Source organism: Coturnix japonica, chromosome 2 (genome assembly GCF_054131305.1).
Source record: "Coturnix japonica strain WE chromosome 2, WE-NBRP24, whole genome shotgun sequence".
NCBI classification, from domain to species: domain Eukaryota; kingdom Metazoa; phylum Chordata; class Aves; order Galliformes; family Phasianidae; genus Coturnix; species Coturnix japonica.
In genome coordinates, this window is record NC_140664.1 from 106,675,347 (window position 1) to 106,693,023 (window position 17,677).

The following is a 17,677-nucleotide window of genomic DNA, read 5'->3' on the forward strand; positions in this document are numbered from 1 at the left end:
AATTCAGTAGAGAGATTATATCTACAACAATTTCTCCTTGATTATAAGCAATATGTGCCTAATTTTATGGGGGAAAAAAAATAACAATAAACAGGTAGAAACTAGACCAAAACTGAGCACTAAAAAGAGAGCTGAATGTAGGCAGATTATAAGCATTGATGTTATATAAAGATGATCTCTACCTAAATAAACCAGTGTTTTGTAGATGTATTTGCCTCCTATGTCTTACAGATTTATAAAATCACAGTGTTAGTTATTAACAATAGGAGCACATTTTCATTACTTTAAGTGTGCTACTGCAACATTTAATTGCATGTTTGTGCTTCCATAGTAATAATTTTTATCTCACTTAGTTACACTTACAGAAACTCTAAACCTTTCTCAGTTTTACTGCAAGCAAAAGGAACTCCAGAGCAGACTGCTCAGGACTCCTGGTTTCATGCAGCTAATACATCTGTTCCCTTTCTGAAGCAACATAGCTGCTTATCCTATTTTGCACAACAGGAGTTTTCAGACCAGAAGATATCTGACATTTATTTACTCTCTATAGTCATCTGCATATACAGAAAATGTCCAGCTGAAAGCAACCAGACTGCTGAGTAATGCTTTCATGAACAGGGGAAGGATGTTCAAGATCAAGTGCTGCTGATATATTTATACACAACGTGTTTATACATAAGCACAGCAACATGTGGTGCTAGCTGCTATTCCTACAGCTAATAATGGCTAGAAAGCAACTTCACCACCTGTGACCTCTTACAAGCACAAATGAAAATTCAGGAAAAGCTGTATTTCAGGTAGTGTGACTTGCACTCAGCTCCAAGGTAGCTGTTTCCTAGGCTAAGACAGACATGTCACTGTGCCAAAGGAACTCGGAAATCTGCAGTCCTGGAAACTCTCCTGAGATATCATTTCTCATTCTTATCTGTGGGCTATTGGTCACCCACACTGCTGGCAGCACACTCACAGCTTTGTTGCATGACAAGTCTCTAACTATATTTCTTTTGAACCACATCTACCTAGCTCTCCTGAGAGCAGGAAGACCCTCTTTGGAGGAGCAGGAGGGAGCCCAGCCCCAGCACAGGACTCCTGCTCCGTGCTTCGAGATGTAGTGCTCTGGCATATCTCACTGCATAACATCAGCAGTCAGAGACAAGTGCTTCAGACAAGGCAGCCTGTAGAAAACTTAAAACACTCAGCAAACAGAGCTTTTCTTCTCTTATTTCCCCAACTGCAGTGAACAATTAATGTTGTCCAAATTACTTTTCCAGGTTGTGGAAACATAGGGGTATATGCGCAGCTTCTCCCTGCGCAAATCTGCTCCTTGTACCAATGTGGTGTTGAATCTTCCTTATACCTGTCTCGGGGTCAGATCACAATCCTGTTCTCATATATACCAAGCACTCAGTCTACTCCAGAAAGAGTTAGCACACTTCAAAGTGTTAAAAGGCACTGTTAATAAAACTAGGGGCAAGAAAAACTATCTCTACCCAACCTTAGAAAGTCCACGTGGTTTTTCATTCCCTTGAAGATTAACCAACTCTAGCCCCAGACAATAATCTGCAAGTTCAACTCTCCTTCTGAAGAGGGTTCCCTACAGTAAGTTATACAGGTAGGCATCCAGACAGGTCTTGAATATCACCAGAGTAGAAGACTCCACAGCCTCTCTATGCAACCTGTTCCAGTGCACCATTATCCTTACCATAAAGAAGTTCTACCACAAGTTTGTATGGGACTTCATATATTCATTTTAAGGCATTGTTCTTTGTCCTATCACACACCACAGAGAAGAGCCTGGCCTTATCCATTTGCCTTTTGCTTCCCTTTACATATTTATAAACATTAATCAGATCCCCTCCCAGTCCTCTTTTCCTCAGGTAGTGATGTTTCCATGTCAAAGTCACATAAAAGTGGTTACCCTTGAATAATTGCTTTGTGACACCTTACTTTGGGAAATGGGTGAGGATTAGTGTCCGTTTCTCTTGAGGAAGCTTGTCTTTCTCTTGCCTGGCCTGCTCCAGCAGTTGCCGTCTCATTACAGTAAAAACAGAGCGAAGCAATGTCCTACCAAAAACTTGTGTGGTTTCATATCGAGGTAGACTATCACAGAATTGAGGGACATTGCAATAACAAAGCCACCTGTAAGGATGAAAACAGTCAGATAGTTATCACCATCTAATATATAAATTAATAACTGAAAGCATTAAAAGCACTATCTACATCATTTATAGTACAACCAAGAGCCATATAATTGTATAAACCACTTCCACATTAAGACTGGTCAAAATTAAACAGCGTTTCTATTGTCCGACTTTTTTTAGGGAACTATCAGCCAAGTCCTCTTAAGTCTCCATATATTCTTTCTCTCCATGCTACAGTTTCCACAAGGTGCTCTTGTGATAGACAATACTCATACACTGTGTAAAATTCAAGGATTATCTCAAGTCATTCATGAAGCCTCTTGCACCTTGTGACTCCAATGACTTTGTCCTTAGCTTGGTCTATTTTCCCCCTCTTTAAACTTCTGCATTTCCCCACACATATACAAAAGAGGTGACACTTTTAACTAGCTCCACCAGAATCCAACTAGACTCCAATTCTGGTATCCCACCAGCTAGCTTCTTCACATTAGCCATGATTCAATGCTCTCCTTTACCAGTAATTCACTGCATAAGAAGTCTTGTATGAAGAAGCAAATATTAAAATGTAGCGTGTCATGTCACTGTTCTTGGCAAAGGCATTGCAGTATTGAAGAGGTAAATTAGAACATGGACCTTTTAGGTCAGAAGGACTCCAGTGTTTTAACATTGGAGAATAAGTGAACAGAGCCAATGGTTATCTATAGCTTTAACAAAATTAGATTACAACCATCATAAAAACAATGAAAACTGGATATCTGGGTATAAACAGGCCATTCTGGCTTCTGTACTGCTTATCTCATTCAGATCCAAAGTACAGCCTCACTCAAAACTCTTCTATCTTAATCAGACAGGGCAACTTTTCAAACATCAGAGTTGCAAAATTGTTGTTCAATATAGTTGTTCACGCACCTCTACTTCATGTTCATGACTGATAAAGCACTCCTCTTACAGCACAAGAACACATGTAAAACTCTGATAAAGTTACACAGAAATCATTATGTTTCCAGTATGCTCAGTGTTTGTGAGAATTTGCATGGTGCACAGAATCACAGAATCACAGAATCACAGAATTACCCGGGTTGGAAGGGACCTCAAGGATCATGTAGTTCCAACCCCCCTGCCTAGCAGGGCCACCAAATGGCACCTTTGGTGTACAGGTGTTCCTCAGCACGCATAGCAGTGTGTCTAGTGACAGGGCAGGGCGTAAACCCAGCAGAAGGGAGAAACTCATACTGAGAAGTTGGAACTAGATGGAAAGAGGCCCTCATGTCTGAGGAAGCCTTAGGATCTGCGGACAGAAAGGTCTGAGAAACTGTAAGCTACAAAATGATTAAAAACACAAGCCATCAAACAGTGCTAGCTATTGATTCCTAAAAACATACACCCCGGTTAACTGGCTATGACATCTTTATTAAAAACAGAGATATCAAACACAACCTGAAGAGTCCCATCATTACCTCTTCCTTCATGTCAGGCAGCTATTTGAGGCGACAGGTCTGTATAGGGCTACATCTCCCAGTGTTACAGGTATGATCTGGGCCATATCTGGGCAAACTACTGACTCACTCAAATCACCCATGACACCCTGCTACAGCATGCATGGCTACTTCATGTTGCAGTGCATGAAAAAATCTTGATGGGATGACTCTTCATGTCCAGGCTTTATGGTAGGTCAAGGACTAACAAAAACCCCCTCCGGTTTTGGGGAAGAGGTGTGACTTGGCAGAGAGACAGTGTACAGATCAGTGTTCTGCTTCACACAGTCACAGGACTTCTCATCTGAATGCACTATCGATAGTACATACTTACACAGGTTTTTGCTCTTCTGCTTCAAGGAAATGGAGTTTTTGAGGAGAAAGGACATCTGAAAAGTGGAGAGAAGTCCATGCACATCCTCAACAGAAAGAAACTGCCTTTGTCCATTCCTTGGAACAGTTGTGCTGACAGCACATTAACTGCTTACAGCAGTGGTAGCTAACTGCTGCCTGCACTGACATGAACTTATTGCCTGTTGTCTCTGTGCTAACTGGAAAAGGTACAGCACTGTTTGATGAATGATGAAAGCAAAACTGAAAGAGACTTGGCTTTTCACACTAGCTTTTCTTCCCCCAGTGACTAAGTCATTCTTCTGAATTCTGGTGGAGTATCAGAAGGTCATACAGGAACTATAATTGTAACTAACCTGATACCCCTTCACAATTTGGCAACCACACACTTAGGAAATTATTTTAATTGTTCATATCTTCCATGATTTGGCTTCAAACTAGATGATCTGCAAAGTTTAATACATATTTTTAAAGTTGAGTATGAACTTGTCTTAATTTTACTACATGAAATAAGGACCTTATAAAAGCCACATATCATAACTGGACTGACAACTTTGCAAACACGAGTTGCAAAAGAGCTGTCATGTTTAGCTGTTTACAAATATATAATCCCTTTCTTTGGCTGATAAAGCGCTCCTCTCACTGTTCTGTGTGCAGAACTCCAATACAATTTCATTAAAGTCATCAGGTTTTCAATAAGCTCAATGCCAACAGGAATTCTCATGGCACACTTAGGAAGTACAGGCTTTCTGTGTACATGTAAGCAAGGTTTGTAACAAGCAAAAGTGCCATTACCTGGTATAATTCACTTTATACCCAGCAATATCATCATTGGGTGATCTTAGTCTTCGCTGAGAAGGTGTCTCCAGGTGCCAGTAGTTAATGCGGTTCAAAAACATTTTAGCCAGTTCCACTATTGTCTGTCTTTCCTTTGAAGGTAAGTGGCTAAATTTGTACTGCACAAAATTATTCACACCCTTGAAAGAGAAGAAAAATATCTAATTATTTACCCAGATTTTTTGTAGGCACGTCCTTGAACACTTATCGCTTTATGTCTATTTACCCTGGACAAGGAAAAAGATATGGGAAAGAAAATAAGTACCAAAGACCAAGAACTCCTTGCTGAGTCACACGCCAGAAGCTGATTCTTCTGTTCAGAGAATTAAGTGCATTCAAGTGTTTCTATTCTTTTCCTCTCTAGGACCCAAATTAGTGGGAGAGAAGGAAGATTCTTTAATTTTTACTGCTTTTCAAATTAAAAAAAAAAAAAAAGAAAAAGAAAAAATGAGGGAACAGAGAAAGATGCACAGGCTTTTCCTCTTTGTGTTCATATATATACAAGTTTGCTGCTAACCATGCTGCATGATTTACACATTTTCTCTGTAAACAAAGAATGTATTCTTCATCACCTTAAGTGGTACAGTTGGTGTTGTGGGCTTCTATCTAATTTTTAGTCTATGCAGCACTTTGTTTTTTCAATAAGTGCCAGTATTTCACAAGTTCAACACTTCAGTGCACTTTGTATGCCTGTCTACATTAAGACAAAATAAAATAAAATAAAATAAAATAAAATAAAATAAAATAAAATAAAATAAAATAAAATAAAATAAAATAAAATAAAATAAAATAAAATAAAATAAAATAAAACAAAGAACCAAAGAATCTGGGAGTCAGCCCCTTTTCCCAGGTAACCAGTGACAGAACTAGAAGGAATGGCCTCAAGTTGTGCCAGGGAAGATTCAGGTTGGACGTTAGGAAAAATTCATTCTCTGAAAGAGTGGTCAGGCACTGGAATGGACTGCCCAGGGAGGTGGTGGAACCACCAGTCCTGCAGGTGTTCAAGAAGAGGGTAGTTGTTGTACTGAGGAACATGGTTTAGTGAGAAACATTGGTGATGGATGGATGGTTGGACTGGATGACCTTAGAGGTCTTTTCCAACCTTAGCAATTTTATCATTCTATAAAATATTGTGAATAGTTAAAATGCAAGACTGTAATTGCTAAAATACATCTATATTGAAAATCAGTTATAACACTGCTGCTTTGTGTAACTGAGTTGCTGAACCACCAAAACAGGAATGTGAAATTATTAGTCTATTTTGAGGGAAAATTATTTTAAAATAAGCTGTAAAAACAATTATCCTTTCATCTTTGTGCTTTACCTCCTTGAGCAGAATGAGGGGAAAAAAACATTATATTACACAAAACCTTTTTAGTAGCATATTTCAAGGACCAGGAATGTATGGTGAATTATGAATGAATTATTGCTTATTACTAAAACTGAAGGAAAACCTAAGGTAAAGTCTTCCCAGAAATTCAGCAATAAAGAACTTTTATTACAATAAATTATAAAATGCAATATGTAAGGATAGACATACTATACTAAATAGCCTTCACATTTAAAATGTCTTGTTTAACAATAGAGCAGCCATTCATCCACCAGTGGGAACAAATTCAGCTCCTGACTGAGTGAGGTATGTAAGCCTCTACATAGTGTCCCTGGAGTTAATGGGCCCACTTGTATGCCAAAAACGCATACTCAGGAACTTGATAAACCAAAATCTGAATTTGTCATATGCTCTTTATCCACTGAGAATTATAAAAGCCTCAGCTATTCTTTCTTTGGGGCTGTTTTTTGTTGTGTGCCCTTTGAAAGATAAGGCTATGATCTCACTGAACTGGATTGCAACACTTACATTGATTTACTGAAGACAAAAGTCATTTTAATATTGGATTTCAAAACTTTGTCAGCACTTTTCATCACACAAGACAAAGACTAGAACCGCCACACAAAAAAGTAGTTTTTTAAGTTTCATTCTCTAAACCCACAAAAAGCCTGTCAGTTTCAGTAAAGCATAAGATGAATGATGAGTGAAGTGAAATAATGCGACTATCATATCAGTGCTAAAGTAGAAGAAGTTGCAGAAGTCTCCTACAGATCCAGTCATTGTATTAATAAATATACAGAAAATCTGTAAACTGCCTGAAATGCTGTATTTTGAAATTGGTTATGTATAAAAAAAAAACAACAAAAAAGTTTTTTGTTTACCTGTTCAATGCTAGGCTTCTCAAATGGGGGACTTTCCAAAGATCCTTCAATAACAGGTTTTCCCATCTGTAAAATGCACTTCCTCAAAAGCTGTTAAAATATGTAAAGTTAGGAAACTTAACAGATGTATGCAGGATCAGTGAAAGTCGCTGGAATACAAAACACATTGCAAGCAGTGCTGAAAATCTCCTAGCTACATATTTGTTTTCTTAGTCATATAAATTTATAGCTCCTTAACTTCACCATGAATTGCTTCATATCTTCTTTGAAACTCATACAAAAGGTTTCTAAGTATGCGTAGGCAGCTTAATTAGCATTTATGTCAAGTGACTTTTCCCAGTTTGTGAGTGAAGACAAAAAGAAATGTGGGTGGAAGCAGTTTATAGATGGGAGTCAGGGTCAGCTCCTGAATCATCTGGATGACTTTTGGAATAAGATATGATACACTGCAAGCACTACCAATTCTAGTCCAGGGATAGCTGCTAAAGTAGAAGAAAAGCTGAAGAAAAGAAAATCTCTCACTGGATACAGTCAATACATGTATGTGGAGCATTTTGAGCAGTGGCTTACATGTGAGAGTGGAAAAACTGACAAGATCCTGCACAAGTTCAGCTTACTTTGAACAGGTAGAAATAAACTTGCTTGGTGTCTGCATCTTCTTCTTTATGGACACAGGTGAACAGATACTCCACATCCAGTACAATCCCCAGCAGCCTGTTCATTTCTTCTTCAGACACGTTCTCCAGGTGGGAAACATGAGCAGCTAAATAAAATAAAAATTCAAATATGTGAAAGCCTATTGACAGAATCCTTATCAAAAGAATTTCCCAAGATATCTCAAACTAAGCCAACAAAGCCAAATTTGCAGAGGTAAAGACCCCACAAAAACTATTTGAAAAGAGCTTCTTATCAGAGTCTAGTGAAATGTAAGTCATACCAGAGCCTCGAGGAGGTAATTCCCACAGCACGACGAACATGGCTGACTGGAATCACAGACAATAAAAGTGATGCCTGTCTGTATTAATATGCTGTAATATATAAATAATTACGCTCCTTTTTTTCTGAGAACTATGTTTTTGAGACAAAGTTCCTCAATTAAACTCACATAAATTAGGTAAATCAGGTGTTGACTGATACAAGTAGCACCCAGTTTTGTGAAGATTAAAAAACTCGGCTCCATAAATAGGCCTTTTATTTTAAACTGGACATTACCAGTTAAATTTCAAACCTTTCTAACATGTAAATTTAGACATTTTTTTGTGCATGTTATACTAATACAGCTTCTGTGGACCGTACACACTCATTTGTTCATAAGCTTACAAAAAAATTATATATATATATATATATATATGAGCAACGCTCTTTTAACATGTCATAATTTCTAAGTAACAAGTTTGTGATTTTCAAAAAGCTTGAGACTGGTACCTGTGAAGTGGTATATTCATGCAAAGCTAGTTGAAGCAACTGGCCTCAGGAAGTTAAAAGGCAATTTGAAACAAAAAGTCAGTTCCCAGAAAAGAAGACATTTACACTAAACAGCAACAACCTTAGCTGACCCCAGGCCAATGCACATGGTATGAGTATCCTTTTCTCAGAAAGGGCAAGGAAATATTTTTAAAAGAAAATTAAAGCATTTAAAAGTTGAGCATTTTGATTTTTATGTTTTTCTGTTAACTTTTATCAATGCATCTCTTATTGGACAATTATTATATTATCATCATATGTCATGATCAGTACTAGTAAAAGAATTTCAGTGTAACTTGAAAATGAACATATTTATTGGCCACCGAGGAAATACCAAAGAAAGTTGTAGTTCAGTGTGACAGCTGCCAAAACATTTAAATTCAACAAATTCATGCAGTTTCAAGTAAAAAGAACGCCTTGGTTCAGAGCATGAAAAAGATGCAAGCATTCATTTATGCTTAAATGAACGCTTGTAACAGAGCAAATAAGCAAGGTGGCCCTCAAAGGCTTTCTTTAAGGAAAAATGTTCAGCAATCTAGGCAAAATAAAACTATTTCTTTTCTGTCTTTGAGCCAGACATGACAGTTTAATATTCCCAGCTGTCTATTTTCATCCTGTAAAAGTAATAAGTTCAATTCTAGACAAGCACTGCATGAGAAACCGATAACTGTTCCCAAATTTCTGCAGCCAATAATAAACCTTTTATTAAAATAAAAGCTTTAACAAGCTGATATCAAATGCCGTGTTACTTTTAACTGGTGTTCAATGGTACCATTCATTTGCATTGCTCTATTGCTACCTCAGCTGCTGTTATGTTTGCCAGAAAAAAAAATAAAAATAGGAAAAAAGCACCACAACTATAGGTTGTTTCTGCAGCACACAGGAGAAGAAAGCAAGCAGAAAGAAGAAGGTCAATGCAGTGATTTCAGTGATGTGAAGACCTGAAAAACACCAGGTTAAGTACATTGCTTGTGCAACTTCAGTAACAAAATATTTGATTGTATGAAATAGCAATCAGAAAGCAGGCTGAGGAGGAATGTTTTCTGCAGTCTATCTCAAAACCTATGTTTATGTAAAAACACAAGTAATATACATAGGACAGGCAAACCAAGAAATACTCAAACACATTACATGAAGTTGCATAGCAGGAACTGTGGACAGAACTGGGAAGAGGGAAGCCTGAATGCATACACAGTGTACTAACCAGTGTATTATCCTTAGGACTTATAATGTTTACCAACAAGAAAATGCACTGTTAAATGAGAGAAACTAATTAAATTTAGAAGAATCTCTGAGTACATAACACCTGGCCTTGAGGCTGGTGGGCAGCAAATTCTTTTGGCACACAATTTGGTCACCAGTTCAGTTTCATGCCAGTGACCCTGCATATTGCCCACATAAAAAAAATATTCTGTAAAAATCCAGATGTAAGGCAAGCTGAAAGAGACTGAGCCAATGCCATCCCTGAAGAAAAGCAGATGAGAAGCAGAACTGTCAGTAGCAAACACTGGCATACAAAGTGTAAATGATGGTTGCACAGTCTAGGGAGGCAAAGAGCAACGGTTGAAAAGGCCAAGACCACAAGCAACAGGCAGAGTTTTTGATGTCATGACAAATTTTAAGTCCTAAGACAAAAGTAGGACTGGTGTGAACAATGCAATAAGAGAAGCATTCTAAGCCATTTTAAATTTTGTTGGAAAAATACATACTGTAGGTAAGTAGACAGAAATAACCATAAGCTAAGTCATGTACAGCACCCAAAACTGTACTGTTTTGAAAACTGAACTACCTCCTCGAAAAAAGGGATGTCTTATGCAAGGCCAATGCCTAGATTAACCTTCTAAAGGAAAGACAAAAAGGGGGGTAGTATGTCCCATACTTTAAATCAGGTATGGTTTTAACCAGCAGTGGAATTTATACATCTCTCTTTTAGCAGTACCCAGAGGGAAAAAAGAAATGCAACAGAGATGATAGTCTGATGCCTAAACACCTTGTGCTTGCACTCAGCCTGGTTTTAAGGGCATTCAGCAGTAACATTTAGAGGAGAATATGAACACTGTCTTGGAAAAGACCACTGAATGACATATTATGTCTTAGGAAACAGCCAGCTACTCATTTCAAATTATAAAACATTCTCATTAGTCACAGTTGACAGAAAAAAAAAAAAAAAAATACATTTTCTAAAAAAAAAGCAATAAAATTAAAATGTGTTTCATAAGGTAGCTGTCACTGGTACTGGTTTTCCCTGGATCCCTAGTTAATGGGAGATTTAAGACTCCTCATAGACCAAAATCAGGCTCCAATTTAAAAGCAGGTTGGTTTTTTTTTCTGAGGAAAAAAAATAAAATAAACTAGTATCCACAAATTCCAGAAAAAAAGCTGGGAACCAAGAGATACAACATCTTATAACATTTACAAAAAATGAAAAGCCACTTCCGTCAAAGGCCAGGAATGAAAGGAACAGGTAACACAAGCTACCCTGGCTGCACAGCCAAGGGCAGCACAGAGAAGCAGTGTGATGAAAGGTTGAAATTGATACGTGTGAAGAGACCAAGCATTTTGTGATACTATGCATTTGTTAATCTTTTTGGCAAGAAAAAAACAGGGATTTGGGACACTCAGAAAGGAAACTGCTGAAAAGCCCAGAAATAGGTCAAATGTAATGATGGCATGAAAAGGGAACAGAAAAGAAATGTTGTACCCTCCCTGTCCTTCTACCTCCTCATTAAAAAAAAGAAAAATAAATAAATAAATAAAACATTCCCTTCAGAGTTCCGTGTTATTTAAATAAAATAAGTGAATAAATGATCCACTGTGAAGGCTTTAGATTTCCTTTTCTGTATGACACTGTCCTAAGTTATGGTCATGTCAAAAAAATTTAAAAGCAACTGCTTCTGTTCAATTAGTTCTGACTTCTGTGACAGCTCAATTTTTATCAAATATCTGCTAATGTATACTGAAAAAAAGGAATCAGCTTTTATTTTGGATAAGCACGATTTTTAAATCAAAAAACTATAGTGATAAACTCTTCTTTTTCTGGTAATTGGTGCAATAAATAAATATTTTCATTTGCAGAAGTAAAATACGTAGCTGAGGATTTTGTGCAGGTACTTCCAAAATATATACAAATAAAACCCCAACACCATGAGGTTAATACATGTCTTACATGAAGTACTGAAATTTCTACGTGTATCTTAATGGTGCTTTTGCATTTTAACAGCTTAAAATACCTGGGTTGTTAGAAGTTGTACTTTAGCTCTATTTCTTTGAAAATCATTTGAGATAATTCTGACATATTTTAATCGAAGTGAAAAGACATTTACGTCCAACAGTTTCCAGGTCTTGGCACGGCATCTTAAATTTTGTCTTGCAAGAATGCAGACTTGTGGGTACAGACATGTGGATTCCAGAAGATAAATCCTACCTAGTGTGTGGCTGCAGCTGCGGCACGGCTCAGTGAGGCTCACAACTGCCTGCTGCAGGTCTGCCCGAGGGGGAGTGGGTGGCGGGTTGGGGTTCTTCCAGCCATTGCATTTACATGATTCCTCAGCCTGAAACCAAAGGAAAGGAGTATCAACCAACAGAGTTTAAAAACTCAATAACAAACCAATGAGAACAACGACAAGAAAAAAAGAACTCGGTGAAACTGTCCTATTTTAGAATCAACAGGAAACAATATTATTATTTTCAAGTCATTTCTTTTTAATAAAACACAGTGCTAGGTTTTATATTCTAGATAAAATCAGAAATGGAATTATTACTCCAAATATAGAGATTGTCATGGTATATCATGATATGTAAACTGTATAAATACGCAAACTCTGGCCAATTCCTTTACAGAAAGCCCTCATTCCAGGCTCTGTATAAAAGAAGCATTCAAACATTTACCAGTATATCAACACAAATAGATCATATCAGCAAATACAGATCCACCATGACAGTTTAATGACTTAGACACAAACAGGCTATCCAGCAGGCAATGTGTTTATCACTACCTTATCAACGGCACTGGCAGCAAGAAATAATGCAACTAAAAATAAGCACATAACAGGCCAAGCAGGGTTAACCAAACATTGAAATAAGCAAACAGCAACAGTGCTAGTCAAAAAAGCTGTCCGGGGCAAGGCTTGGCCACATCATCAACAAAGCAAATGCCGAAGACCTTGACCCTGAAACCACGAAAATCTTTGAGGGCTGCTCCAAAAGTAATGTCTCCTATTTTATTATGTTGGTACGTACCAGAGGCAGATGGTGGTGGTGTGGAACCTTCCTGCCAATATGCCTTTACATTTTCACAGAATCACAGAATTATCAAGGTTGGAAAAGACCTAGAAGATCACCTAGTTCAACCATTACCAATACTTCCCGGCTAAATCATACTCATCAACACAACATCCAGACGTTTCTTGAACACTCCCATTTTGTTGCCATGTGACAGATGGCAGCAGAGGGGCAGTCTGACAAAGTGGTGTCTGATATGGAATTGCAAAGGTGTTGAATTGAATTCCTCCATGCGGAGAAAACAGAACCCACTAACCTTCACTGACACTTGCTGAGCATTTATGGACATCAAAGAGTGGATGTGAGCACAGTGAGGCAGTGGGTGGTGCATTTCAGCAGCAGCGACATCAACATGAAACACAAGCCAAGTTCTGAATGGCCACACAGATTCTTTATGACGGGGTCATTCAGGCTCTTGTTCATCACTGGCAAAAACACATAGCTAATGGTGGTGACTATGTTGAAAAAGTTTTTTGTAGATGGGAATTTGCTCTATTGAATACTGCTGTTGTGGACTTTGTAACTGCTGTAATTTACATAGAAATAAATAGGAGGCATTACTTTCAGAACAACCTATGTTGTTATGGTCACTAACTGAAACAACAACAAGGACTTGCAGCTAAGAGGGATGGACATGAAGCGGGGAGGTGGAGTCTTGGGTAATCACATTGCAAATCAGTCAGCTAAGTCCAAGCAGTTCCAGTTATCTGAAGAGCAGCTTTACAGGAAGAGATTTTTTTCTGTACATCCAAAAGTTCTTAGTAATTTTGATAGAAAGGTTCTTCTAACAGCATTCATATTCCCATTTGAAGATCTAATCAGAAGAAAATAATGTTTTTCTACTGTTCAGAGATATCTGTGCACTGGGCCGTAACGAGATCCTCATGAATTTGCAATGCCAAGAGCTCTGTGAGGAAAGTGTGCCAACTGCTGTGTGATATTTATGACTGAATCAACCTTAGTAGGAAAAATGGTGGTGTTAATACATTCAGCACTAACATGACATTTTTCAAAATGATTATGAATACATTTAATAGAATCTATTTTAGGAACCCATTTCATTTCCCTATTATATTTCCAAATCTCATCTCACCTAAGGAGGTAGTACCCAAAAGAAGCAGAAAAGACTGTGGCTTGACAGCACCTAAAACTGACAGCTTTGTAGACCGGTGGTAAAATGTTCCCCCACTCCAATTTCAGTATTCAGAAACCTGAGCACTGGGACAACTGCTGCCTGTGTTCTGCTGAGCACCACGTGATATTTTTACCATTCCTACTGCACAGCTGTTTACCCAACCAGACTCCTGGCCTCAGTTTCTGATGGCATTCAGGCACAGTAGAAGGGAAGAGTGGTGCTTCCAGCACCAGGGTGACTCAGAAACACACCTGCAAGTGCCCAGCAAAGCCACTTCCACATACTCCCCTTGCAAAGTGGACCTGCTGCATTGTCTGGATCCAGTGGATCTCCCAGCATACTGTGTGTATGCAAATGATACATTTAAAATATTGCATCAGGGAGATTTCAACATAAAACATGAGGAAATCTAGGGAAAATAAAATTGCTTCTTTTTTTAAGTCTCAGCAAATGCGACCTGGAATGATTTACAGTGAATTTCACATTATTTTTCTATGAGTAATAGGATTGGCAAGGAAATGAAGAAAGGCTGATGTTATTTTGTGGTAGAAGCCATCTCTTGCAGTTTCTCAGGCGCTGAGTGAGTTCTATTTTTGTTTGTTATCCAAACCTACAGGACCTATTAATGTTTGATGACTAGAAAGAGAGTACAGTGATTGAATGGCACCTGAGAACCAAGGATTGCCCTGTTGTGAGGACTAGGAATGCAAGTGAGATGATTTGAAGCCACATTTTCAATCAGCACTTCAAGTTAGGCAAAAAGAAAGCCGAATAATCTATCCACATTTGCTTTGTGAAAGAGATAATGTTGCCATGAGAGTTTTTTGCAGTTAAAACAAGAAGAGAAACTGAGAAGACTGTCAGAAAATGAGAATATTGCCAAAGAAAATTCAAGAGAGAGTTTTAAGTTCCCAAGAAGACCAAAAAACAAACAAACAAAAAAGAATGAATATTAGTTTAGGGAAGCAAGATTTGATCCTTTCCATACAGACATTGAACAAACACTGAACTATGTATATTACTGATATATTACAATGCTCATTATTAATTGCTTTAAACCATACCGCAGTGAAAACTGATATGCACAAAAAAAAACCCCACAAACCTTGGCACAAGCGTTTTGAGAAATTCTTTTCCAAGTGAAAGCAATTTTGCAGAAGCTCACCACACAATGTTTATGGCAAAGCCTAAAAATCTATAAACAGTGAGTAACTACACAAACTTTAGTGTCACACGATAATTAACAGCAAAGATGCAAACAAACAGATGTATGAATGGCGATAACAGCTCAGTTAAGCTGCCAAAAATAAATATCAACCCACGCACAGCAGAATAAAAACAGTGTGTTCAGTGGCAGATCTTTTTCAGCCCTTGGTAGCATTTCCTTGCCAGATACTTTGAAGCAGATGTTAATTTGTATTGTCTGAATTACTCCAGAGATCTTTCTCTAACAACTCAGGGTGTTGGTTGTTTCTTTTTTTATTTTTTTTTCCCTTTTATTCTCTCTGTAAAACACCAGAATCATCATAAAAGTTCTGTTAACTAACAGGGAACGTAGCCCAGAAGGGTCCTCTTTAAAACTAAGCCTTCATTGTAGATGTTGACAGTGCAAGTATTTTGCACTGAATATTCAATGTGCATTCCTCAGTGACTTCAATTGCAGAGTGGTTTCAAGTCTTCCACTGTATTCTGTTAATTCGGTCCTTTCCCTGACTATCTTCAGCTTTTTAGTTTTCTTTTTTTTCTCTTCTCTTTTTTTTTTTTTTTTTTTTTTTTTAATGTCACTCATCTGCTTTTCATTTGAAAATAATGTATGACTTCACCTCCACAAAAACTTCATTTAAGATCAAAAGAGTTAGGGAGTGAGAAGGGGGGAGTGGGGGAAGGAGGAAGGAAAAGAAGCATTTAAGCTGCACATCCAGTCCTCGGGTCTTGTTTTCTGGGACATCTGCCGAGCTCTGATAAAGACACTGCAGAAAGATGGGCACTTCTGCTTACTGAGGCCTACAAAGTCACCTGCATCGTCCTGCCAGGCCCAAGGATGACCACAGCATCTTAATTGGCATTTTTAAATACAATAACCACACACTCCCCCCAAATCCAGTGCGGAAATTACGTACATTTTGAACTGAAAAGTGATGTATTTTCAATCAATTTTTTAGATTCCTTCCATGTTAGACATAATGGGAAAAACTGAATAGTGCAATAGCTCAAGGCCATGAAAACAGCACCTCTGGACAAATTAAAGTTACCATTTTCTTTAAAATACCCAATATACCCATGTCAGGTCCAAAAGTCCAAAATGGATCTTGAAAGGTAACATTAATGTCATTCGAAAGAAGTGCCTTTGGAAGTTACAGCATTGCACTCCCCAGGCCCTGTTAGGAAGCTGTTATTATTTAATTATGATGGCTAAATGAATGAGCACTGTTACAATACCTTATTGCCTAAAAAATCTATCCCCTTTTGGAGTTGTGAAACAGGCAAAGGAAGGCAAGCTTCAAGCTAACTTAACTACAAAGTGAAAGATTTCAGCAGCCTTAAAACTGAATTTCACAGCAGCTGTTGCTCTGGGCTCTCTTCAGCTCCAAACCACGCAGCCTGCCCTGCCCAGTAACCGAAAAGCCAAGCTCACTCAGCACATTGCAGATACACAGAACTGTGGCTCTTGTTTCCAGCAAGTACAATTGCTCCAGAAAAACTACTTTTTCTCCCAGCACAAAAGCCGAGCAGAAAAACCTAATGTAACAAGCTGCCTCCTACAACAATAATCTCAAATTGTTGCTGTAACAAAGAACACCACACAAACCACAACAAAAACCTGGATGAAATTTAAATGCCTATTTTTCCTACTCTGGTGTACAGCACCCAGCAACCAGGCAGTCAGATGCTGCTCACAGATCTACTCTATGCAACAGGAAGGCAGCCAACCCATTTGCCTTTAACAGTACAAAGTAAACAGTTTGATGATCAGCTCTAAGCACATTATTCCTCTGTAGATCAGTCCAGGTTTTTTATGTCACATTTTTTGTTCTGGTTTCTCTCACCTACAGGATAGATGTAGGCTACTGTATAAAGGTTTTTATTAAAAACAGGGATTCATTTCCCACCTGGTGATGTTAATGGTAGATCTCGTGTTTGATTTAAATGAAGATGCTTTAAGTCCGACTTTAGTAGCCACAAAACATATTCATCTCACTTCAAAAACAATCATAAGGAAGGTTTGGGTTTCCTGTATAGTCTCCTCAGTTTCTCCAGAAAACAACAGCACAGAGATCCAGATCACACTTCAGACTCTGCCCCTCCTGGGGCCTTGACCAAATCCCCTCACAGCCCTGCTCATGATGTTTCGGTTATTTAAAGCGCGGGGTCTTTATGGAGGTGTTATTCCCTGCTGCTTGTGCAAATGCCTTAAGTGATAGGGCTCTAATTACATTAACAAGCATCTAGGTATTACTGCAACATACGCTGTGAGAAATAACCAATTGCACAGAAAATCTAGCTTACTAAAATAGCACCTATTTCAACATATTTTTAAAGAAAAACTCCCAGTGGGACTGGAAAGAAAGTTGTGTTTTCACAAACCAATAGTGTGAAAAAAAATAAAAAGACTTCCTCCTTCATCTTCATTAAACATATTGATGTGTGTAAGCAACACAGTGCTGCTTTTATGGAAAGTGCTGCAAACTCATGTATCCAATGCTGAATTTCACACCGGGCAAAGCCAAAACGATGTATGCGGTCATTCATATGTGTGCAGATATAGTGACTGCCAAATGCAA

The 17,677-nt window shown here is 38.1% G+C and overlaps 1 protein-coding gene across 7 annotated transcripts in view; it reads right to left on the bottom strand.

Annotated features, from left to right (window-relative positions):
- The window catches only part of KAT2B (lysine acetyltransferase 2B), a 41,439-nt gene that overhangs the window by 21,115 nt on the left and 2,647 nt on the right, over positions 1 to 17,677 (bottom strand). For all 7 annotated transcript variants that reach the window (XR_014942965.1, XR_014942966.1, XM_032443202.2 and 4 more), the window contains exons 2-6: positions 11,904 to 12,030; positions 7,633 to 7,778; positions 7,016 to 7,105; positions 4,763 to 4,944; positions 1,948 to 2,139 (exon numbers count right to left, since the gene is read on the bottom strand). Coding sequence is in view for 5 of the 7 variants with exons in the window: in XM_032443202.2 (XP_032299093.1) it covers positions 1,948 to 2,139; positions 4,763 to 4,944; positions 7,016 to 7,105; positions 7,633 to 7,778; positions 11,904 to 12,030 (737 nt within the window). In the remaining 2 variants the exon portion in view is untranslated. The remainder of the gene's footprint in view (positions 1 to 1,947; positions 2,140 to 4,762; positions 4,945 to 7,015; positions 7,106 to 7,632; positions 7,779 to 11,903; positions 12,031 to 17,677) is intronic.